General features: G+C 46.9%; 1 protein-coding gene across 1 annotated transcript in view; it reads left to right on the top strand.

Annotated features, from left to right (window-relative positions):
• Positions 1–663: 663 nt before the first annotated feature.
• Fnip2 (folliculin interacting protein 2) overlaps positions 664–24,696 on the top strand; it is a 98,973-nt gene continuing 74,940 nt past the window's right edge. Inside the window, exon 1 of the mRNA XM_063260905.1 lies at positions 664–969. Coding sequence (XP_063116975.1) covers positions 866–969 — 104 coding nt within the window. The 5' untranslated portion in view covers positions 664–865. The remainder of the gene's footprint in view (positions 970–24,696) is intronic.

The raw sequence follows: 24,696 nt of genomic DNA on the forward strand, positions 1-24,696 counted from the left end.
AATGGAGATAACAGTCTGGGCAGCCTGGAGACCCCCTCTCAAAAGATGAAAAAGGCTAGAGAAGGCCAGGGAAAAAATAAAAAAAGCTACTCTGAATCCTACGTTGCCTCGATCGTGGCACACGATAGCTTTCGTGCCTAAATCTGCGGCAAATTTACTGTGTTTTTGGGCAATGCCTCCTCGGTGCTGGGCCCCACCCGCGCTCACAGGGCTCGCCTTATATTGACATTGAGACAGGCCCTCGCCAAGCGACTCTCCTGCCTCAGCCTCCGGAGCAATGGGATCCCGGGCGCGCGGCCCCGCGCCGCTCTCCAAGGAGCACGACCCACGCAGGGCGTGGTTCTCGCAGGACCGGTAGGCGACGAGCACCCGCGCCCAGGGCTTTGTGTGAGGACAAAGCTTCGCCGACTCAGGGCGACGCGGACCCCGGGTCCTGTGAGAGCCGGACCCTTTGAGCCCCGATCCCGCGCCCGCCCGGACCTCTCCGGGCGCGCCCCTTCCCCGCCCCTCCCTCCGTGGGCCAATGGCCGCCCCACTCCGCTTGCCGTGGGCCAATGGCCGCCCGGGTCCGCCCCGCCCCGCCCGCCGCGGGCCAATGGCCGTCCTGCTCCGCCTGCAGCGGTGTTCCGCGCCGCCCGCAGGAGGAGCTGTCAGCGCGTGAGGCGGTGGCGGCGGGCGGCTCGGTGCGAGGACCGCTGGGGCGGCCGGGCGCGGCGCGGAGGAGCAGAGCGGCGCCTTCGCTCCACGCCCCGTCCGCCGCCCCCGCCCGCGCCCGCGCGATGGCCCCGCCGCCGCGGCCGCCCCCAGCTGTGCGCTGAGCTGTGGCCCGAGCACCGGCCCGAGCTGCGGCGGCGGCGGCGGCGTCATGGCCCCGACCCTGCTGCAGAGGCTCTTCAACAAAAGGGGCGGCGGCGGCGCGGCAGCGGCGCCCGGCCCGGGCAGGGCGGCCAAGGAGGGCGCGGACTTCAGGTGAGGTGGGCGCGGTGCGGGTCCCCTCTCGTCTCTCCTTTGCTCTGCTCTCTCCGCGGCGGGGCCGGGTTGGGGTCCCCGCGCGCCCTTCGGGACGAGCCCGCTGTCCCGGGCCCAGTCGGCGCCCTGCGGCCCGAAGTTGCGAGCGCGGCCGCTGGCCCGTGAGGGAGCGAAGTCGCCATGTACGGGCCAGGCGGCTCCTGGGGTTTCGGTTGCCGCTGCGGACCACGGGGTCCGCAGATGCGACCTAAGCCGCCGGCCTGCATCCGGGGCTCGGGTCCGGGCGGCCGCCGGGGATGTGCGGGGCGCGGTGCCCTCCACCCCGCCTGCCCCCTCGCCTTCCCCTGAGATTGGTGCAGGAAATCGGGCTTCCCAGCCCCTGGGCTTCCCGGGCTGCGTCTGCAGAGGTCTCGGGACGCAGAGTTCTCTCGGACGCCGAGCCAGACGCCGAACCGAGCCGTTTAGCCTCAGCCGAACCCAGACCGGTGCAGCACAGCCTTCGAGTTTCAGGAGTGACTTGGGGGTGCATTCCGGGTTGCGCTGTCTTCTTTCTTCCTCGACTTCCTTGTATTTAAAGCACCCCAGCCCCTCGTGGGGGTGCGGTGGGAATGGAACAACTGGCCTTCCCGCAGGGCGTGTGCATGCGTGGGCCGGGGCGTGCGGCGTTCGGAAGGTGAATTTGAGGCTTTCACTAAAGTCTCGTTTCCTTCAGGCCAACCGAGTCCTTATAATCTTGAGTTGGAAATTCTATGTCGCTCCCTGCTCCGAGGCCGGTGTGGCCACCTCCTCCACAAGGTAGAATTACTTCAGACCTGGGTGTGTAATTTCTGCCCGCTCGCGGCGACCCCGCCCGGGCTGAGGATCGAGGGGTGAGTGAGGGGCGCGTGTCCCAAGCGTAAACGTGGCCTCGCGGGCGGAGAAGGCGGGTTGTACTGTCACTGGGTCCTGTGTCCTCTGCCTAGTGCTCACTCCTGTTCCCTCGCCCGTCAGTTTTATTGGGTCTCAAGCAGTACAGAAAAATTGTGGCTCTATTTGGGGCTTGGCCGTTTTACGGAAGTTGATTCCCACCTGGTGGGAACATTCTCAGTATGGTGTTCGGAGGTCTCATTGGTGTATAGCGAACAAAAATTGTGCCATCTAACTGTTGGGTTTGTTTTTTTCCCCCCTTTTGACCTCATTAGGGTTTTCTGTAAGTTTTTCAGGTGGATGGTTTTGGAGAATTTGGAGGTCTCAAGTGAATAAGCCCACTGCCGAGGCACCCTGCAGCAGGGTCCTTACTGGGGTCTCAAGAGAAAAAGGGAAGGTAGCAGGTGGCAGCAGAGATGCACACTAGACGGGAGACAGGAGACACCATCGAGGCATTCTCAGTGCCTCTCTGCTGTGTCCTGAAAGCCTTCTAGAAAATAGCCCTCTCCATGTGAAAAATAATGACCCTGTGATTCATTTTATCCATGTTTTCCTACATAGGCGCTGGCGTGTGCCTTTTTACAGAGGATTGGCTGCCCTGGGGAATACACTTTATAGTTGAGTAGATATCTAGAAGTTAAGGTAAAACCGTTAGGTTAAAAGTCGGGTGTTTAGACTCACATTTCTATTTAAGTGCATTTAAATACAGGATGTAACTGTAGATTTGAGAATGAAAGGGGCTCCGAGGACTCAGGTAGACTTTTGGGGTAGTTTTGTAACTGGAGAAAACTTGAAAGTAAGATGCACTATTTTAGGCTTCTGTTTTTTGTATGAGAGTTGTGGAAGCCTTTCAGATCTTTTGTGTCCATCATAGACTTTCACTCATTATCTTGCACTTTTCTTTGTTGAGAATTGCTTTTCCCTCTGTCTGTTTACTCTTACGGGCTCTGTGGTGACTTCTTTGCACAGGGTTTTAATGTTCTCTGCTTCCTGCAGTCTTTGTGTACTGTGTTAAAGAGGAAATTAATTGACCAGTATAAGTGGCTTGTGCAACAAGTCATTTTGAGATCTTCCTGCTTCTTGGCATTTCACCTACAAAGAGAATTATCACAGTCAAGATTCTTTATGTATTTTGTATAAGATTTGGAGAAAAATCTTCTTTTCTTGCTTTGAGAAAAGTGGTTGGGAAAACAGAAAAGGAGTAAGAAGAGATTGAATGTGCATCGCTAAGAAGCAGTGAGGAACACAGCATAGCTATGGCATTTGTGAAGTTTAAACCCTGTTCGAGATCTCATAAAATTGCATTCTGCCCTTTGAAGGTCAAATGTTTTCTTCTGGTCTTCAGGCTGCTTTTTACTTTTAATCAGTTGATACATAAATTTATATTTGAATTACCCTTTGTTCCAGAAGGATAAATTAGGACAAGATATGGTTTATACAGTGTCTCAAGTCAGAAATAGAGTCATCTTGCTTCCCTCGGATTTAAGGCCAGCGTGTTTACATAGGACTTTAAAATATTTTTTTTTGTTTTTTTCTTTTTTATCGGTACTAGAGATTGAACTCACGACCACACAAGGCAGGTGCTTATGCTGCTGAGCTAAATCCCCAGCCCCTGCATAGGACTTTTTAAAAGCTGGGATATGTGTGTGTGGCTTAAGTGTGAAGCATTTTCTTGAGGCATTTTTGTTTGTTTGCTTTATTTTGTAAATGTTTCTGGTAAATTAGTGAACCAGTGGACTAGTTTCCACCTTAAATGCATATGTAACAAGGAGGTGAAAAGATGCTGGGCTGTCAGATGATTTATTTTATTACTGCCTGGTGTGGAGAGGAAATGAAACATTCCAGTTGCTTAGTAGTTAGCTGGGTAAATGTCACTGCCTCTTCTTTTTCCTGTCCTGAATACCTGAGGCCACATAGCCTAGTTAGTGCTGATCCCCATCGCTGTGTTAGGAGTGTCAGTAATCTGTTGCAGGTTGTATAAATCTGATTCAATCCACTTGTCATCATTAGCAAGTAGCAGTGATGCCCGTGTGCTGTGGCCTGAGGCTCTGCCTGTGCAGATCCCAGCAGGACCTGCTGGAATGTACAGTGCAGGACCAGTCAGGAGGGCACGGCACATGGGATGCCGTGGCAAGCATGCATCAGTAGGGCAAACTCTCCTCTAGGGCTTGGTGAAGCTGAGGACAGGACTGTCACTTTCTTTCCACTGACAGCTCCTGGCAGGATGGAGAATGTTCAGGAAAAACACAGTTTTGTTCCAATATATCCACTTTTATTAACGCCCACAAGTAAGACATGCAGCACCTCAGCAGTAGCTTTGATTTCTCTTCATATTTCTGAGAGTGTCTGGAGGTGCCTGGTGTGTTGGTGCCACTGGTGCGCTTCTTACCTCCACCTCTTGGGCCTCAGATTCCCCCCTGTACTGGGGGGTGGCATGATTGCAGCCAGGGAGGAGGAGGGAAGCTGCTGTCTAGTGCGGCGGGTTCTGTTCCAAGCCCTGGAAGGCAGAAGTGAGGAGGCTGGTACTCTGCTTCCCGCACCAGTTCCCTGTGAGCCGGAACAAGATGCCACTTTCTGTGGTCCTCAAGTGACAGTGCCAGGTGTGTGTGACCGAGCTGTGATGAGGCAGTTAGGAGTCATACAAAATGATGTTCAGAATTAGCAACTTTTCTTAGATTCTGGAGTGAAGGGACAGCCAAACCCTCTCAGAGGTGGTTCCCTATGGATCAGACTCCAGAGACAGAGCTGGTACCAGGGATCAAACTCATGACCTCAGGCTTGCCATACAGGTGCTTGCTCCACTGAACTAAATCCCCAGCCCCAATTTCTGTTTGTTTTTGTTCTCTTAACCTTGATGCAGTCAGTCCTGAAACAGAGACCGGAGCTTTTCAGCAGGCTGTTGCAAAAAAGATACATGGCAGTAATGCAGACCTGGATAGAGATAACTAGACATTGAGAAGTAGTTTAGGAATACAGTATATTTGTTTTTTTCAGAATTACTTGGAAGTCCTTGTTATCAAGAATAAAACTTTTTTTAACCAAAAAAAGTTGGTTAAACAAACTGATACAGCTGCAAAAACTATTCTCAATAGAAAAAAAATGAAAGCAAGATGTAAATTTACATACCATTTTTAAAAGAAATATGAGATTATGCAGAGTAAGCTAGCGAAGCTGTATGTCAGCATATTAGCAGTCCTCACCAAGAGGGTGGTGAAATTGGGTTCTTCTATGGTTGATTTGTCTGTTTATTCACTCATTCATGGTACTAGAGACTGCGCTCAGGTGCTAACCCCACCTCTCCCTACCTTGTTATTTGGGATGGGATTTCTCTAAGTCGCCCATGCAGTTTAGGCTAGCCTTAAGCTCACTTTGTAGCTGTGGGATTTCTCTCAGTCGCCCATGCTGGCCTCGAACTCTTGCCTCAGTGTCCCCAGTGCTGGGATTACAGACATGCACCACTGCCTGACTTGTAGCTTGTATTATTAAAACTAGTGTATTGTGAAGTTTATTTATTTATTTTTTGTACCTGGGATCGAATTTATGAACCCACTGCACTAGACAGCAGCTTCCCTTCTCCTTCCTGGCTGAAATCATGCCACCCCCCAGCACAGCGGGGAATCTGAGGCCCAGGAGGTGGAGGTAAGAAGCGCACCAGTGGCACCAGGCAGGCACTTACACCAATGTGCTAAATCTCTAGCCCCATGTTGTGAAGTTTAAAAAGTCTGCGTATGTCACAAATCTTGGGAGGCTGAGTTAGTTGGTGAGGTTGATAGTTACGGGGTGCACATGTGCTGTGCTCTGTCTGTCCTGTCCCTCCAGGCCACTGCTCAAGGAGCAGCCCAGCCCGAGGTGGCCTTCACTGGCATGCAGGGTGTATGTTAGACTCAGAAGGAACTCGAATGAGACATGGATGCAGGTTTTTAAAGCAAGTGCTCTTATCCTTAGCTCTGAGCTGTGTCTGTTGTTTAGGAGCTGTTGCTTTAGTGTTGTGTGCAGAGTGACCTGGGCCGGCCGCTCTTTTCCTGTATGGTGGGCCAGTCCAAGGAGAGGACTGGTTTGATTGTTGCTGCTTTAAGCTGTGCTTCTCTTGGTTTGTTGCTAAGGTTGCTTCAGGAAGCCCCTTTGTCTGTTTCTTTGCAAAGGAAGTCTTAAAGACTGGCCTTGGCCTTTATGGAATGCTTTGGTTGCCTGTGTGAACCCTGGTGGGTGAATCTGATTTGAGAGCTGGTAGTGTGCCTTATTTTTCCAGCTATTGTTTTTCATGATGAGCACAAAAAGGAACAAGTGTTCAATGCTGATTGTGTGCATCCTTTGCCAGTGTGAATTTTAGGCCTGGACCATGAAATCATGTGCTTGGTTGCAAAAGTAAGCTCTTTCTCTGAGCCTAAGAGTACTGCAGTGTTTGGTGAGCTCCTCCCTACCAAACGTTCTGTATCTCAGGACTGTAAAAGAGGAGAAGCAGAAGGGACTTTTCCAGCTACCTGGGCTTGTCCTAGTGATTTCCCGCCACTCCACCGTCTGTAAATGGAGCATGCATGACTCACTGCTGGCTGTGGCCACACAGGTCCTTTGTGAGCACTGTGTGATGGGAGGGCGCCTGGGCACAGAAGGCATCGGCAGAGTCCAGAGTCCACCTGGCTGCTGCAGATGGACTTATGCAACTGCGTCATGCTATGCTTTTTTTTACTGTGCTTTGTACCAAAATAGTGTAATACTTAAGTGCAATGAGATGTAGTCACAGGTACTGTAAAGCTGTGGGTTAGTATGCTGGAGTCTCTTTCTGTTGTACAAGATTGTAGTGCTAGTCTGTATGTGGGTGCCTGATCATTATGCGCTTCTCGCTGGCACTGTGTTCATTTCTATGTATTTAGAATATTTGTCTAGTTATTTGTTTCTGTGATCTTGCATAACCTGTAGTTTGTACGAATTAGAATTTGTAATTAGCAAACTGAGACATGTATGTATTAGTTTATGAATATGATTTTGTCACCATACCTAAGCTTTTATTTGCAAATAAGAGAATGTTTGTATTTAATTTATCTAAAAAGATAAAATATGTGAAGATTGCAATTCATTTATCTACTGATGTCTCACTGAAAATGAAAATCAGTTCTTCAGGCCAAGTGAAAGCAGGTACCCTAGCAGTGCTGAGGGGAATGGATGGAAAGCCTGCATATCTGTGGGGACTTTGTCTAGTTCTCACAATTGTAAGGATAGTCACACATTGTCATGGCAACTGCATTTCTCACAACTTGAAGACAAGTTAGATGTTAACCTGTGTATTCCTCAAGAGATGAAGCAGGTGTTGCTTTAAGATGTGTTAGGAAGAAGCAACAGAATCACTAGTCTAATCGGTTTTGCCTTAACACACCTTATAAATACTTCAGAGTGCCAGCTCTATCCTGTCTGCTATGCCCAGAAAATTGGTATTTTCTTTTTTTCTCTCTTACCTCAAACCTTTGTGGATAAGAGGGAAAAATCTTTGTTATTATTTAGTTCTTAATTAACTATTTATGTTTCTTTTTAAAAATATGATTGAGAAATAGTAACAAGGATATCTTTTCAATTTGATATCACACATCTTTTAAATTTAGAGCTTGCATTTGAAAGTAACTGTGCAAGTGTCCATGAAATGTCAGAGCCTAGATATGTGTGTTCTCCTAAATCCCAGCCCTGCGATCTCGTCTGTACTACTTAATGTGGTGCTAGGCTGGACGGTCACATTTAATAGAGTGCTGTTTAGAGAATGTATGAATCTAAGAGTTTGAAAATTGATGATCCTTAAAGTAGTGTTCCAGTTTGATTCCTTACAACGTTAATGTTTTTAGTAAGGAATTGTCTTTCTTGATGTTTCTGATATACCTGAGACCCAGTTATAAAATCCTATAGCTGTCAGAAATGACCCATTGAAAATAACTTAACTAATACTGATCCTAGTAAGGATCAGTTGATGTGATTGTATAATATTGTGGATAAACGTGTTTTTTAAAAAATTAAATCTTTGACCATTATAAGATTAAGCCAAAAATTTTGGAAATTATAATGCAAATAGTCCTTTATAGTTTTGCAGTTGTATTTTCATATTGTAAACATCTTAAATTTTTGGGAATACAATCATAGATGTAAATGGCTTCCCTGAAGTCTTTTAGGATGGGTACAAATGACTACTTAAAAATTTTAAGGGATGGGGCTGGGGATTTAGCTCAGCAGCATAAGCACCTGCCTTGCAAGCAGGCAGTCATGAGTTCAATCCCCAGTAACAATTTTTTTTTTTTTTTGTCTTTTTCCTTTTTATCGGTACCAGGGATCGAACTCACGACTGCCTGCTTGCAAGGCAGGCGCTTTTGCCGCTGAGCTAAACCCCCAGCCCCCAATCCCCAGTAACAGTTAAAAAAAAAAAAAAAAAAAAGACAAAAAAAATTTTAAGGGAGAAGCCTCTAATATTTGGGGAACATAACTGACCATTGTGCCAAGTGCTTTTACTTACAGTGCCTCACTCGTATTTTAGTTATCTACTGAGAGCAAGTATTTTTATTAGCTAGTTTATGTATTATAAATTTATAATAATTTATAGAGGAAAATTTGAAGCTTGCTTGAGCAGTAACATGGAAATTCAAACTACAGCCAGTCAGTTCTTATCCTCTGTACTTTCTTCTGCAGACTTGGCTCACAGTGCTGTAGAGACACCCTTACTGGAGCCCGTAGCTTGTGAGGAAGCCTGGGATCTGGTGCTCCTTCTGAGTAGGTTCCTGCTAACTCCTTGAGAAGCAGAACCGAGTGTGGAAGGCTTTGATGATACAAAGCAGTATCAGGACCAAGACTCTAACGTCAGGTTTCACCAGGTGTAGTAGTTCATGGGTGTCACCCCAGCACTTGGAAGGCTGAGGCAGGAGGATTGCCATGAGTTTAAGGCTGGCCTGAACTATGTAACAAGACTGTCTCAAAAGACAAACTAACAAAAAACAACAAAAAATACAGTCAGGTTTCTGTGGGAGGCAGGAGGGCTCTTAAGCTGGCCTAGTTATAGGGAGGCTTTTTGAGAAGGTGGGGTCTCTGAGGGAAAGATGAGAATGTGGGTGGAGGTGTTCTGGGTTAGTGATACGTAGAGTGGCTTCTCTGAATTGAGTGTTCCTGGAGAGCAAGGGATCCTGGTCTTGATTGGACCTGTGAGCATTGTCAGGTTTAAATTTGGGTGATCCCAAAGTGTACACAGGGAGAAGACTCCCATGAACAGTGAGGATGACTAAAATAAGGTGAGCTTTTGCATTTGTGAAATGGGCATAAAATCGCTTTTCTTGCAAAGTAGTCTGAACACAAGAAGTCATGATCAGTTACACCACACAGAGCCTGGCATTCAGTAAACTGCGCCGCTTTAGCTCTCAGAAGTATGACTGTTGCCTGTCTTACCCTCCAGCCCCCAAGCTGTTTCTCTCCATGAGTCCTCCCACATTAGGTAATAGGGAATAGGGGCCAGCATGGCTCTCCCGCAAGGTGGAGTCCTTCACACTGTGATGTGGAGGGCTGGCCTGTGCTCTTTTGAGACAGTGTTTCACTGTGTATCACAGGCTGGCCTTGAATTCACACCAATTCTCTTACCTCAGCCTCCTTAGTGCTGGGAATGTAGGTGCATGCCACCATGGCAGGCTATAAGTAGTTTCTAGACAATAATTCATTTTACAAACGTTTGTGAGGAGCCAGTTGTGGCTGAATTCTAAATTGCAGACCTCCTCCAAGGGGAGGAGTTTGGGTTTGAAGCTCTCATTCAGTTGCTGAGGAGGGCAGGAGGCAGGGAAAAGGGGGCAGAGAGGTGGAACAGTTGCACCAGAAGCTAGAAAAAACCTTGGGCAGTAATCTTATCTAGGGAGTGCTAAGTGCTGTCCTTATTATGTGGGAGCACTGGTTTAGATCTCGAGCCAGAAAGTACAAGCCTTGCTTTCTCCAGCCAGCTCCAGCCAAGCCGTTGAAAAGCCGCCCGCCCGCGGAATTCCAGAAGGCCAGATCCATACTGGATGATTATTCACGTTGTCTCCACCTTCTGACACCCTTCTTCCCTGCAGCTCCAGTTATGTTGGGTGTTGATCTCCCCACGATGACTTACCCTGCTGCTCTTGGGTTTACTGCAGCCTGATACTGGGTTTTGCAACTGGGACCATTAAAACACGCAGTAGCAACATGAAGTCTTTTGAGTTTAGCTTGACTTGCTAGTGTGCTAAACTAGTATGTTTAATGCTGGTTTGGAGGGAGAAAGAGTCTTTTCAAAACTATCAAGATGAGCAGTTGGTTCTGGTCCTATCAACGGCCACAGTAGGTAGCTTTGGGGGGTGGTGGTCAGATATTGCTGTGACGTGTTAGACCCATGTGCTCTGTTGTGCAACGCTGCTCTGTTGTGCAATGTCAAGCAGCCTTGGCAGTGCGGTCGTGGGCACTGGGGCACTGCCTCTACCCTAGAACTGTTTAGGGGCGGGCAGTTGTCATTGGAGACAGAATAATGAAGTCTTTACTCTTTCAGTTGCAATTCAAACTCCAGGTGTTGTTAATCATCACCACCTGTCTGTTCAGAGAATTCCCCTTTCCCGGTTGTAGAAATCTAGGATGTGGGCCCTTGACTAACTCTGCTGTAAACATTTGGGCCAGCAAATTTGCGCCTTCTTTCCTTTCCTTCTTGCTGGATGGCTTCCTCACTGTCAAATGAGTGCCAGAAAGGCCTGTGTCACCTGACTTGTTCTGACATCTGACTTGTTCTGGCTGAGGCTTAGGGTGGCTTAAAATCCTCCCAGCTGGAATTCTCTACCTGGCCCATTGAATTCCATAGTGAGACTGGTTGTCAAAGTGAGGAAGAAGAGTAGTAAAGATGATAAGTGCCAAAAGCAAGTAGTGATAACACAGCCACAGCAAGGTTTTCAGCCTGAACAACTGGGAGAACAGTAGTGGTACCATAATGAAATGGAGAAGCTATGAGAAGTGATTTTTAAAAGGAAATGTAGCCTTGAAGGAAATGTGACATTTATCTGTAATCCCAGCACTCTGGGCATTCAAAAGTGCAGGCCCAGCCTGGGCAACTGAGTGAGACCATGTAATTCCAGTGTCTCGAAATAAAAAGATGTAAAAGGCTAGGTATGTCACCTGGTGCAAAGGCCCTGCATTCTGCTGCTGCAACCAGCGAGTCCCTCAGTGGAAATGGTAATGTATGCGTTTGGCTTTGCACATGTTGGGTTTGAGGTGTAGCTGGGCACTCCAGGTGTCCATGGAACTGTGTTTGTCAGAGAGCAATTAAGCCAGTATTTGCCAGAGTACCTAGGAAATCCATCTTTTGCTCTTTGAAACTTTTTTGATTCCTTCCCTCCAATTCTTTGTCACAATTGTTGTTTCAAACTCAGTTCAGCTGCCATCTGTGATTGTCTTTGCTGATTGCTTCAAAAATGCAAACTGGTCCCCCTCAATTCTTGACGTAGCATATTTCTTTTAAGATGGCAGTCCACATATTCTGCTAGCTGCTCTTGTACTTACCTTGAGAGCAAAGAGCAGTTGTTTATGTCCCTATAGTGCATAGCGTGATACTGACTGCATCAGTAATAGTTAGGGAAATGTGTAAATATATTTATTTGAACCTGCTTTTTTCCCCCAGTTGGTATCACCACCCAAAGAGATATAAATTTAAGTTGGGTATAGTGGTTCACACCTGTAATCACAGCATCCTGGGAGGCTGAGGCAGGAGGATTGTAACTTCAAATCTAAATTTGGGCAATTTAGCCACTTAGCAAGATCTGCTGTCAGAATTTAAAAATTAAAAAAAGTGCTAGAAATGGAGCTTTGTCTGAAGAACCTAGGTTGAATGGTAAATACTGCAAAAATAAATGAATACATTTATTAGCAAAATTTATAAAATTCTTTTCTACATAGTTTTATCCTTTGAAACTTTAATGGTTGTACATTTTTTGTTTGTTTGCTTTGAGACAGGGTTTCACTGTGCAGCTCTGTCTGGCCTCCTGCCTCGGCCTCATGAGTGCTGGGATTAGAGGCTTGTGATTTCATATATGATTTAGTCATGGTTTTGTTGCCCCCTCCACTGACATGTCCTTATTAAATTCTTGATTAAAGTTAAAATATATGGATACTGTGTCTTCAGAGGGGCCAGAGGCCATCTTTACTCAGACTGCCCCTGCTTCCTCTGGACTGACCACCCTTTGTTCACAGTGCCTGGAGAGAACTTTCTGTTTGCTCTCTTGGCTTTGGTCGTTATCTTAGGGAGGACGATTGGTGCTGTGTGGAGATGTTGCCCTATCCTGACTGACTCTGTTTCTATTTCTCCCTCTGGAGAAATGCTTGTGTGTCTGTCCTTTCCTTCTCTGGACCTAATCCAGTTTCCTCCCAAGATACATATTCTCCTGGCTTTGTGCTATTTTAGCCTCATAAAAACGAGTGATGAATTTGGGCATTATGGCATATAAATCCTAGCATTCTGAGAGGTCAGGGCAGGAGAATCAAAAGTAACAGCCCAGCCTGGTGATGTAGTGACTTAGTGAGAACCTGTCATAAAAATAAACAGATAAAAAGGGGGTAGAGGTGGAGCTCAGTGTGAAGCTCCAGGCTCAGTCTCTGGTGACATGGGCATGCACGAAACGAGTGACCAGAGATGTGTGCTAGTTAGTGCAGCTCGTGTGGAGGGGAGTCGGATGAGTGGAAGAATATGGCTCAATTACCAGAGCATAGATCATATGGCATTGCAGCTAAAGGACTGTCAAGACACTGGAGCCTCCCGTTTGAGACTTTGTATCAATTTTGTACTAAATGAAACAACAAGGGCTTGAAAATATTTGACCCATAAATTATTCCTGTGCACAAACGATTTAACAGTGGTTTTTGTTTTGTTTTGCTTGTTTGAGACAAGGTCTCACTATGCAGTTTAGGTTGACCTTGAAATCACTTTGTAACCAAGGCTGGTCTGGAATCCACAATGATTCTCTTGCCTCAGTATCCCTGAGTGCTGGGATTACAGGCATGTGCCACCACGCCCGGTTTAACAGTGGTTTTCATTTTCCAAAGAACAGGCTTAATTTGGGAAAAGGTAACTGTAGCTGCCTCTCATGGTTTTTTTGTTCTGTGAGATCCTTACTCTGTTTCCTAAAAACAGTGACAGTCCAGCCAGAGTCAGAAGTACAGCAGTTTTGTTTTGTTTTGTTTTTGGTACTGGAGATCAAACTCACGACCTCATGCTTGCAAGGCAGGTGCTTATGCCACTGAGCTAAATCCTTGGCCCAGGACAGCAGTTTTGATTAGGTTTTCTTTCTCCTTATGATTGTTTGTGATTTCTTCTCCATGACGCTGAGACTTGAATTTTTTTTCTTTTGGTACTGGGAATCAAACCCAGGACCTTGAGCTTGCTAGGCAGCCCTGTGCCACTGAGCTGTATCCCCAGACTGACTTTAATTTCTTGAGGAAGATGAAGTAATTTCTTAGGGTGGGGGGATAGGAAGAGGCAGAGGGGAAATTATGTTGAGTCTCTGGTTACCTCAAGTGCTATGCTTTCTTTGAATCCCCACACCTGTGATTCTGGGTTTTCCGTATAGGACAGAGTGCCTGTAGTTCTGAGTAACTGCTGCCATCTCAGTAGTCCAAGAGGGAGGGGTCAGGGATTGGCGGACCTAACATTAGCTATGGTGAAGCAAATTTGGAATATTCCCTGCCTTCCCGTGAGTGCAGTTAGCTAGAGACCTTCCTATTTGAATCATTTCCTTTTCTTGCCAAGGACAAAGAATTATGTTTTGTTGTTTGAGGCAGGGTCTCATTATGTAGTTCAGTTTAGTCTTGAACTCACTATGTATTCCAGCTAGCCCCAAACCCTCAGTGATCCTCCTGCCTCAGCCTCCCAAGTGCTGGGATGATAGGTGTGCACCACCACACCTTGCTCAAGAAAGCATTTTTTTTTTTAGCTTACAGAATTGTATTAGTGATGGTTTCAGGGCTACAAACAAGCCATGCTGGATGTTTAGGATGCTGAAGTTAAGAATTACATTCTACATAAACCAGGTTTGTATTTTTTAAAAGTGTGTTGTTTTTACTCTTCCAGTGTTTTGTTGAGACACAGTTTCACTCTGTAGTCCAGGCTTTCTGCTAGCTTCCTTTTGATTTTCCTGACTCAGCCTCCCAAGTAACTGGGGTTGTAAATTCACACCACTGCTCCTGGGGACAAATCAGATTTTTCCCATAATTTTCTTTCCTGAGAATTGCAGTGAGAGAAGGGTGAGTATTGGTTAAATGTGCAGCTGTTAGAAGATCACTGCTCCAGACTGTAACTGGATGCTGAGCTCAGCAGTAATAGCTGGCACTTACTGGGGTCTTAGTTCCCAGAGCAAGAGTGTTCATGTTATAGGCAGGAAGTAGGTTTGCTGGCCAGGGCTGTGGAGCTTGTTTCCCTCTTGGATGGGACCAGCCTGGGTGCCTCAGGCCAGTTTTAGTCCTCTGAGTAGTAATATGTAACTGGAGCCTTTGCACTGAGCTGTATCTCCAGCCCATTTTGTTTTTCATTTTGAGACAAGGTCTCACTAAATTGCTAAATTGTTCAGGCTGGCCCCAAATTTATGACCCTCCAGCTTCAGCCTCCTCATTAGCTTCGAGTTTAGATTTGTGCCTTGCCCCCGCTCTGTGGTATGTAACTCTTAAAATCAGATCCTAGCTTCAGTCACATGACTACCACATACCTGGTCACAACCATCTCATTTCTCTTTGCTCTTCCCCTCATTTTCTTTACTTCAGTTAAAATGAACTTGCCCAGTTCCTCAGATTTGGAGTTTTCCCTTTCCAGGGGAATCTTTCCTGTATCATCTTCTTCTTCCCCCTGAAGCTCACTAACGCCTGCCCTTGTGGTAGTTAGAGGAGGATGGCCCTGCAGCCAGACTTCCGGTTTCCAGTTCTGAAGCCCAGCACTGCTGCACTACACAGCTGTGTGGCCCTGGGCAGGTCGCTGAGCACTCTGTGTGGTGGCTTCTCCTGATCTGATGCACGCGTCCTGGAATGGCTTGCGAGTACCATGGGTTTGTTCTCACCTTAGAGCTGTGTGCTGCATGCTAAGAGCTGCTGTGGTTGGCAGTGCTGCTCCCTGTCCCTAGCCAGCCTGCCCTCTTCCAGATGTGTCCCTGCACAGAGCTGCCCTCCTGCCCGCCCAGACTGGCCCTTCTACTCCAACTTGAGGACAGGGGTGGCCGGGTCACGTCAGGACCCAGCACCCATGTGGTATGGTGATGGAAGGGGTTGGACACATGTCCTAGTAAATAGTAAGCTAACCCCCTGGCTCACATCTTCAGCTTTTGTACCAAGCTCAGCTTTCCTTTCATCTTGTGAACGTCATATTGACTGTTGTTTGGAACTTCTGGTGGGTTGCTTTGGAAGACACCCTAGACGTGGAGGCTTTGGAGTTGCAGCGTGCTTGTCCTGGCACCATGTCCCCTCTGGGAGGAGCTGCCTGCTCTTTAGGAGGAATTCCCGTGGGTTCCATGCAGAGCAGCCCATTTGGAGAGGATGGTGATGCTGACACCATCACCTGTTCACCAAATGCCTAACGTCCTAGAGGATTTCCGGGCATCCAGCTGTGGCCACTGATCAGGTGTGCTGTGGCTGTGATGTAGTGGTAGAAGCCAGGTCACTTCTTCACCCTCAGTATCTTTAGTCCCTGAAAATGGGTGTGAAAGGAAAGCCTGTGTGACAGTGGCGGTGGCGTGTGAGCCATGAGGATAAGTTGTGTTTTCTAAAGCAGTGCCTCAGCAGTCAGAGTTGATTCCAGGGCTTGCCCTGCACAGTGCATAAGTGCATTTGGTGTTGCAGTTTGGCACTCGCCTCTGAAGGGTTAGCCATCAGTGAAGTGGGTCAACTGAAAGGGAGAGCGGGCTGCCAGCCACCGCAGCTCTCAGCACTTGGGGTGGGACTTGTGTGGGGGAACATTAAAGGTGGGGAGGGCAGTGGAAGGATGAGACCAGCCAGGGACTGCTGGAGAATCTACCAGAGGGCTTGGGAAGTAGGTAGAGGAAGGAAAGACCAGCCTATCTCCAGCAGCATGGAAAAAGCTGTGTGTGTGTGTGTGTGTGTGTGTGTGTGTGTGTGTGTATGCTCTTACTCCTTGGAAAGTGTTTCCCCATAGTTCAGATACCATATTATGAAGGGCAGTTCATTTTTATGACTACAGAATAATGGCTGTATTGTACGTTAACCTGTTTTTTGTAGAATGCACAGTCCTCTGATTATTCTTTATAACAGTAATAACACTTGTTTTGCCCTTCCTGTCTTCGTTTGAGACAGTCTCAGTCGGTAGTTCAGGCTGGCCTTGTCACTTCATAGCCCTGGCTGGTCTTAAATTTATAATCCTCCCACCTCAGCCTCTAAGTGCTAGGATCACAGGTGAAGAGGTCCAAAAGGTGAGATGTGGAGGTGGGTTGGGGTTGTGCTTCCGTACCCTTTTGAGTGGTGTCACTAGGAAACTCTATGTGTGCAGCTCGTCTGTTTTTTTTTTTTTTTGTCTTTTTTGAGACACGATTTTGCTATGTAATTCAGGCTGGCCTTGACCTCACTTTGTAGCCCAGCATGGCCTAGAACTCACAGTGCCCCCCCTGCTTCAGCCTCCCAAGTTCTGGGATTACAGACGTTCAGTGTTTTTGAGACAGATTCTCTATGTAGTTGAGACTGACATTGAACTCACTGTAAAGCTTAGACTGGCCCTGAACTCACAGAAACCTTCCTGCCTTAGCCTCCCAAGTATAGGATTATAGGCATGCACCACCTTGCCTGGTTTGAAATTTTGTTTTTGAGTACTGAGACTTCACTGCACAGACATGACGGAGGCAGGGCCAGCTGTGTAGAAATGTGACTGGGCCAGAGGCACGAGCCAGTGCTGCCAATGGGGTGGAGTCACCGGAAAGGCCCGCCTGTCCGGATTCCCCAGCATTCCTTCCCTGGGTGTGGGGCAGGAGCCCTTCGGATGCAGGGTCTTATCTCCTGTCAGACCAGGAGCTCAAGGCAAGGCCAGGGAGGTAGAGTTTCTCCCGCTGCCCAGGGGAAGAGAGAGATTCCGGTTTCTGTGGCCTGTTACTGTGGTTTCTACAAGCAGCTCTTGGCATTGCCAGGTGCCAGGTATGCAGAGTGTGCTGGCTCGAGCAGTCAGCGAGTGCTTCTTTCCTGTGCCTGCCGCGCAGGAGCTCCCAGAGCATGCAAGCATAGAGTGAGGGAGGGAGGCCCAGGCTTCTAGCTCCGGCCTTGGTAGACCTCTCATTTAGCTCTTCCTTAGGTTTTTACCTGTCTGGAGAGTTTGATGCTAAGTACACATTTTTTTTTTTTTTTTTGTCTTTTTTTCATTTTTATTGGTACCAGGGATCGAACTCACGACTGCCTGCTTACAAGGCAGGAACTTATGCCACTGAGCTAAACCTCCAGCCCCGCTAAGTACACATTTAACAATCATTTTCATATGTGTGTTAATAGTTTCTGTTTCAAATTCTTATCCTCTTTTTTTTTTTGTGAGTTCGGCGATCGAACTCACAACTTCGTGCTTGCCAGGCAGGTGCTTATTTATGCCACTGAGCTAAATCTCTGGCAAATTCTTGTCCCCTTTCACACTTTATCTGCAGATGATTTTCTTTCTTTTTTTTTTTTGCAGATGATTTTCTTAAACTAAATCAGGGTTAGAATTTGCTCACCAGTTTTCTGAAAGCCTAAAGATGGAGTTGTCTGAGAGGAGCTTGTGTTTTTCCCTCAAGAGCTGAAGGCAATGTAGCTTCCTGTTCCCTCTGTAATCTCGGTTTTATTTTTAGTGTCAGTATCCTTAGGTTTTGGGTGATTCTTCTGCACTGAGACTCCTTTAAAGAATTAGCATCTTGGTACATTTGTGATGCTAAGAATTTTGCCAATTCAGCCACCTGCTGTGAAAGTATGGAAAATTCTCTTCCCAGACACATGCACAGGTCATGTTTTTCAGAATGTGAGGGCAGCATCAGGAGGGCTTGTAGTCCTGACCCTCTGTGTTTCACTGTCCCACGCTTTGCATTGTGTGGAATAGCGAATGTGTTATCTGGAGGGTAATGAGCCTACAGAAGGCGTGAAGATCAGGGCCAGGAAGTGATGCAGGGCACTGCTGGAGTACTGCCCCCCCAGAGGATGAGGGACAGCGGGACCTGGAGGCCAGGCCCTATCTGGTCTTTCTTGCACTAGAAGAAATACAGCTTTTTCCCTTGGAGTAGGTAAAAGTAGCTGTGCCCGTCACTCCAACTCAGGTTTGTTGAATGCTTTTTGTGCCCGAGCACTGTGCTGGTTTTGGGAACAGATGGAGGAATGAGACTCGATCTGTTTGCAGGGCACTTGAGGGCAGGAGAGGAGGTTTCACGGAAACCCGCTCTACTATGGGGTACAAGTTCCATATTTAGTATTTACAGAGTCCTTGTGATTTCACCTACTCTCCAAAGTTTATGGATAACTCTCAGGTGAAATTCTTGCCCCACTTACAGTCATTCATGAATATTTGCATTGTCAAAATGTTTGAGTGGCTTTATATGTGTTGCCAGCTGAGGTTAAGAAGAACAAGGTGATGTGTTCCGTAGTCTAGTTTCAACTCTCATACTACTAGCATATATCTTTCATATGATGTATGTAGTGTCATGGTTTTTTGCCTTTTTGCTTTTTGTTGGTGATTTCATTGTTAAAAGTGGCCCCAAACATAGTACTGATGTGCTGTCTAAATGTTTGCATCACAGAAAACTGTGATGTACCTCACAGGAAATATATTAAGTAAACTTGGTTCAGCCATGCTGACTGCTGTGAGCAACAATACCCATTAAAATACAGTGGCTTTAAGCAGAAACACACATAAGAAGGTTGTATATTGATTACTTGATGAAAACGCTGTAATGAGAGATTTGCAGGAATGTAACCTCGTGTTTCCCCCGGAGTAATGGAACTACATTCACTAATGTATGTTTGCAGTGACTATAGGGTACAGCTACTTTGCAGAACGCAAATCAGCTGAACTGAGGGGCAGTGCTGTGCAGCTCTCTGTCAGCCAGAGCTTCTCGTGGTTCAACGGTAGCTTGATCCCCAAGGAGGTTCAGGGGTCACTCTAGTTGGAGGGCAGATGTGATGTGGGATCAAAGCAAAGATTCCTGGGGCTCGAACAGAATGGATTTGATAAAGGAAGATTCAGTGACCCAGAAGATAGGTCAAGTCAGGGGCAGGCTTGGAGGACGTGAGGGAGGCTTTATAGTCGAGTCACCTAGAAGACCAAGCCGTATAGGAAGGAATGCCCCTGGACGGCAGAGGGTAGGGTGGGTGGTACCCTTGTTGCTGGGCCAGGCAGTGACTGACGCACCCTTGAGTTGGGAGGGGATCTTGGAGTAACAGAGACAAATGGAGTGGCCACTAGATGTGGCTTTTTTTTTTTTTTTTTTTGTGGTACCAGGGATCGAACTCACGACCTCACACTTGCCAGGCGGGCACTTATGCGCTGAGCTAAATCCCTAGCCCCTGCATGTGGCTTTTTGCTTGTACTTCTGAGGTCCCTGGAGCGCAGGGACCTGGCCCAGTGCCATGGCAGTGGAGGGTGAAGGCTGTGGAGAGAGGCCTCTGCAGCACCTCCTGTGAGCAGCACAGAGTGTGAGGCTCTTGTTTGGCTGATATGCCCCACCCTGTTGCCCCACACGGAGGGCCTGAGAACCCTGGGCAGGTCAGCCATCCTCATGAACTGATGAGGGTGAGCCAGGCGGCAAGCAAGGGCAGGCCCGGTCAATGCTGTTGGCTCCAGTGTGAGATGCCCTGTCCTCTGCAGAGCGACATGGACGCCATGCTTCCAGAGTTTTCTCTGTTATTTCACAGTTCCTCAATTTGCAGTTCCCTTGTCATGTGATTTTCGTTATTACAGCATTCAAGGTCAACAAATCTGCTTGCGTATAGCTGGGCGAATTCCTCTCAGTTCCGTTTGTGTGGGGCTGGGGAGACGGCGAGCTTCCGCTTGACTGTTTTTGCTGTTTCACTGGCATCTCTGGACTCTGAATTCTAGCCTTCTAAACTTTTTGCTGGCCACCAGACACAGTTTTCCTCTCTTCTTTTTGGTCGGGCTTGGAAATAGAGCAGAAGCAAATCATACACTCATGCTTCTGAAGTCTTGTCTAGACCTGTGTGCTGGCCACAGGTGGCTGGTGGCATCTGAAATATGGCTATTCTGAACCGAGACCTCCGAGGCTAAAACAACAGACTGTGAAATGACATTAGTGATCTTTCTGCTGATAATGCGTTGAAGTAAGATTTTTGTATACATTATATTAAATAAAATTTATTCCTAAAATTCACTTCACCTTTTTTTTCTTTTAAAATGTAGGTTTTATAAATATTTAAAAATATTTATAAATTTTAAAATGTATGTGGCTCACATTTCTTTTTGTTGAGTAGCATTGTTACCTCTCAGTGATTCCTTTGGGTTTCCAGAGATGAATTTGAAAATGATTGCATTAAATGGTGCACTTAAACACCAAATTCTTGGGCTTGTATTTGTAATGCCATTGAATTTGGCACTAGTATATGTGAATGCAGCGCTGGGAAACAAAACTATTAGAAATTCCTTCTGCTGAGTAAAACTTATCTCTAAAAAAGGAGCTTATTTTTCTTGAAAATTCCAATGTAATAAAATGAAGTGAAAGCAATTCCTTTTAAGGATTGATATCAGGGTTAACAAGAGCTTATATTTTGGACTAATCAGTCAGATTTTTAAGAGTGCATTTACTTTTGAATCTGTGTCGCACTGAGCTGTAGTATTCTGAGATTTTGCTGGCCCTGAGAGTGACTGTCCAGGGATTAGATGAACAGCTATTTGCAAGATGGCTTTAGTAAATGCGACAGGAGGTGGTTCATTGAATTGAATCTAATTGAAGAACCATTAGCTGCATGCCTGCTCTCTGCTCATTGTTAGCTGTCCTGCATGAGCAAAGTGCAGAAGACACTGAAGATGCTGGCAAGTTCTTTTGTCTGCCTAGGGAATTCTAAAAGGAAATCCTAGCCCTTTGGTGAGTCTGCTGAAAGGTAAAGAGAGGTGGACACCTTGTAATATCAGCCCAGGCAGTAAGGTTTGAAAATTATTTCAGAAAAAACGCAGGCCCCAGATGCCTCCCATAACCGCTGTTGCTCTTCTGTGGGGCTCCTAAGTAGCCCTGCGGTTTCTCTCTGAGCCCTGGAGCCCTCTGTGGGCTCATATGAGTAGGCTGTTCTGAGGCCCTGCCCCGGGGTGGGGAGCTGGAGGCCGCAGGAGCCTAGGATCAGGGGAGGCGCTGGGGGCCTCAGAGGTGTCACACAGGCAGGCGTCCATTCTGGCTCCCCAGGGTAGATGGTGGAGCAGTTTTAGAAAAGGGCCATTGTGGGACATTTTGGCAGAGAGGGATGGCCTTTGATTTGTGTTTTGAGAGGACTTAGAGGATTTAGTTTGTAGAGTTGCATGAATGTTATTTTAAAGGGAAAGTTGAAGCTGGGAGTGGTGGTGCACTCCTGAAATCGCTGTACTCGGGAGGCTGAGGCAGAAAAACTGTTCCAAGTTTGAGACTGAACTGCATAGCAAGACCCTGTCTTAGAAAGACAAATAAATAAATAAATATTGGAAAAAAAGGGAAAGTTGACATGATTAGAGAGGCAGGAGGCTTGAGAGGAAATTCTTAGCAGTGGAGAAGGCCGTGCCCTATATCATCTTGAAAGCTAATTGACTCCTAGTCATAATTTTCTAGCTGTTGCACTAATTTGTTCTAGAGTTTACTGTTCTCAAGGGAGGTTACAGAGTCTATTTTAAAGTACTTAATTGCCTGAAGCTTCCAGAAAATTGGTTGTGTTTTGGGAGGTGGAGGGGTGGGAGAAGTGATTGACTCTTGGGTTAAATCATCATTTGCCAGCCGTCATTGTTGCCTAAGTTATTTGTCTTGGCTTCCTGTTGTGTGAATTTAGTGTGTCTTCTTTGAGGCTAGAGGCTCAGATAGGACAATGAGCTCCCTTGGGCCTGCATAGATAAAAAATAGCACAATACATTTATCTGAAACTAGTTTTTCAAACAGACTTTCAAAAGCTCATGTTTAACATTTTTGGTCTTCAGAAAAAGGTGGAGTGAATATCGCCAGCTCCTTTCCTTTCAGCTGAGAGGCGGAGGCTCAGAATGTCTGAATGTCTTTCTCCAGAGACGGAAGGACATAAGGTGACTGGGCCAGAGCCAGTGTCAGGGCACTTCCGGCCTACCCCCACTGTTCCTGGTGGGACCTGTTGTCCCAGCAGGGCTCCACATGCAGATGGTGCCACTCTAGCCCTCAGCTTGTGGTGAGGGGCTGACTCAGAGGGCTGAGACCCTTTCCCAGTGTGTTCTCCTCCTCTAAATTGGCTTCTGTCCACTCCCGAGAGCTTTCCCAGTCTTTGTGGCCTTTAGATCTCTTAAATCCCTTAAAGAGTCTTTCTCACTTAGTTTCCCAGTGTGACTTTAGTGTATGGGAAGCTTTTAATTTTAGCTGTATTGTGGTAGGAGTCATCATTGTTACCTACCAAGCTATGGCTGAAGGAGAGAAGGATCTGTTGCTAATTCATACCTTGACTCTGTCTCCATTTCCTGTTTCCTGGTAACTCTGCTCTTCTGCTCTGTAGTTATCTATCCATGGAATGGATTTGTAGCAGGCCAGGAATGAGTGGGATCCCAGGAAGACCGCTATACTAGTCCTGGCAAAGCACATAGTTTAAACTGGATATGGTGGCGCATACGTATAACCCCAGCACTCTGGAGGCTGAGGCAGGAGGATCACTGCAAGTTAAAGGCCAACCTGGGGTACATAGTGAGTTCAAGGCCAGTCTGAACTGCATAGTGAGACCCTGTCTCAAAAGATAACCATAACAAGAACAACAGAACTGCCCAGAATCACAGAGCTGGGTGAGGGTGGTCCCAGTGGGATTTGTGATGGGAGCTGCTGTTTGCCATGCTCAGGAGCCAGGGGAGATGGGTGTCATGTGCTCAGATAATTTTGTGCCTGGCCCTGGGTGGTGGTGGAGGGTGCAGAGGCTGGTGTGTCTGTCCTGTGTCCTCTCCTCTACCACTGGGGCCCTCTTCCTGTGAGCTCTGCACAGTGGCCTCACACTGTTGACACTTGTTTAATGTTTCCATCTCTCCTGCTTACAGCTATTTATATCAGTGGCCATAAGAAGCCACGACTTCTAGCCAGGTGTGATGGCACAAGTCTGTAATCATGCAGTATTGCAGGCAGAGGCAGGAGGATGAAAAGTTCAAGCCCAGCCTGGGCAATTTATTTTTACTTATTTATTTAGTCTTTCTGAGTCAAGGTCTCACTATGCAGTTTTGGTTGGCCTTGTGCTCACTTTATAGCCCAGCCTGGTCTTGAACTCACAGTGATCCTCCTGCCTCAGCCTCCCAAATACTGGGATTATAGGCATGCACCACCATGCCCAGCTATATAGCCTGGGCAATTTAGACTCTTCCCAAAATGAAAAAAAGTTGCAGAGGAGGGACTTCATTGTAAAGGCCTTGCTTTCAAACTTCATTGCTGAGAGAAAGCAAGCAAGATGGCTGCCAGGAAGACTGGGCAGGCTGTCTGTTGATTGCCTTATTTTGGGCTGGTACTGGACACTGAACCAGGGCCTTCCCCTGAGATACAGCACCTCCCTAGCCGTTTCCTTATTTTGTATTGCAGCTGAGTCCTGCCAAGTCACTAACGTTCCAGGCTGGGTTCTGTCTTGTGGGCCTGCAACCTGTGCCTCTTAGTGCTGGGGTTGCAGTGTTCCACTGTGCCTGGCTCTGGGTGGCATAGTTTAGAGCTAAGTTCACAAGTCACTTAGCCAAAGCACCGAGATGCTGTTATACATGGGAGATTGTCAACTGTTCTTTATTTTGTTTAATTCATTTTGGTGGTTTAATTACAACACATGTTATGAAAAACTCTAAACAATTCTAAAATTATCCCAGTGACAACAGTAGTTAAAATAATAGTAGCTATTTATGATAAATTTTTTTTTTTTTGCTGAGACAATTTTTTTTTTTGAGACGGTCTCATTATACAGTTCAGGCTGGGCCTGAGCTCGCTTTGTAGCCCATGCTGGTCTTGAACTTACAATGATCCTCCTGCCTCAGCCTCCTTAGTGCTGGGATTACAGGCGTAATCCACCACACCTGGCTCATTTATGGTAATTTAATCAAAATATTTATTCCTGTCGGAGACAGTTATGTCTTCATGTAATAAATGTTAAAAAAATTATAGCCAAATGCAATGGCATATGCCTGTAATCCCAGCACTGTGGGAGGCTGAGGCAGGAGGCTTATAAAATCAAATCCTATCTCAGGACAAAAAATAAAAAGGGCTATGACTCTTTCAGAGCCTTGGGGATCAGTGTGGTGTGTGGCATGAGCCACAGGTGTATAGTTACCCTGACTAGACAAGGTGTATGAGAAGGGGCAAGGGACTGAGGAGGTTGGGGAGAAGGCTGTCATCAAGGGTCTCTGCTCAGCCTTTGTGGCTGATGCTATAGTTGTTGTCTTAGTTATTTTTCTCATTGCTGAGGCAAAATACCCAATGCCCAATGTTACAGGAGGGAAGTTTTATTGTAGCTCATGGTTTTCAGAGGTTTCAGTCCATAATTGGCTGGTCTCACGGCAGGGTGGCATGGTAGAGGGGTATCGCAGAGGAGAAACAGTCCATGGTGTGGCAGGCAGGAGGCAGGAAGCAAGGGATGGTAGCAGCCCTCTCTGTGTCCCTTGTATTCTATCTAGGCTGCCTGACCTTTGGGCAGTAGCACTCACACCCAGTGTGGGATACTCTTAATCCTGGCATC

Source organism: Cavia porcellus, unplaced genomic scaffold (genome assembly GCF_034190915.1).
Source record: "Cavia porcellus strain 051 isolate PalLab524CR breed Dunkin Hartley unplaced genomic scaffold, mCavPor4.1 scaffold_14, whole genome shotgun sequence".
Classification (NCBI taxonomy): Eukaryota; Metazoa; Chordata; class Mammalia; order Rodentia; family Caviidae; genus Cavia; species Cavia porcellus.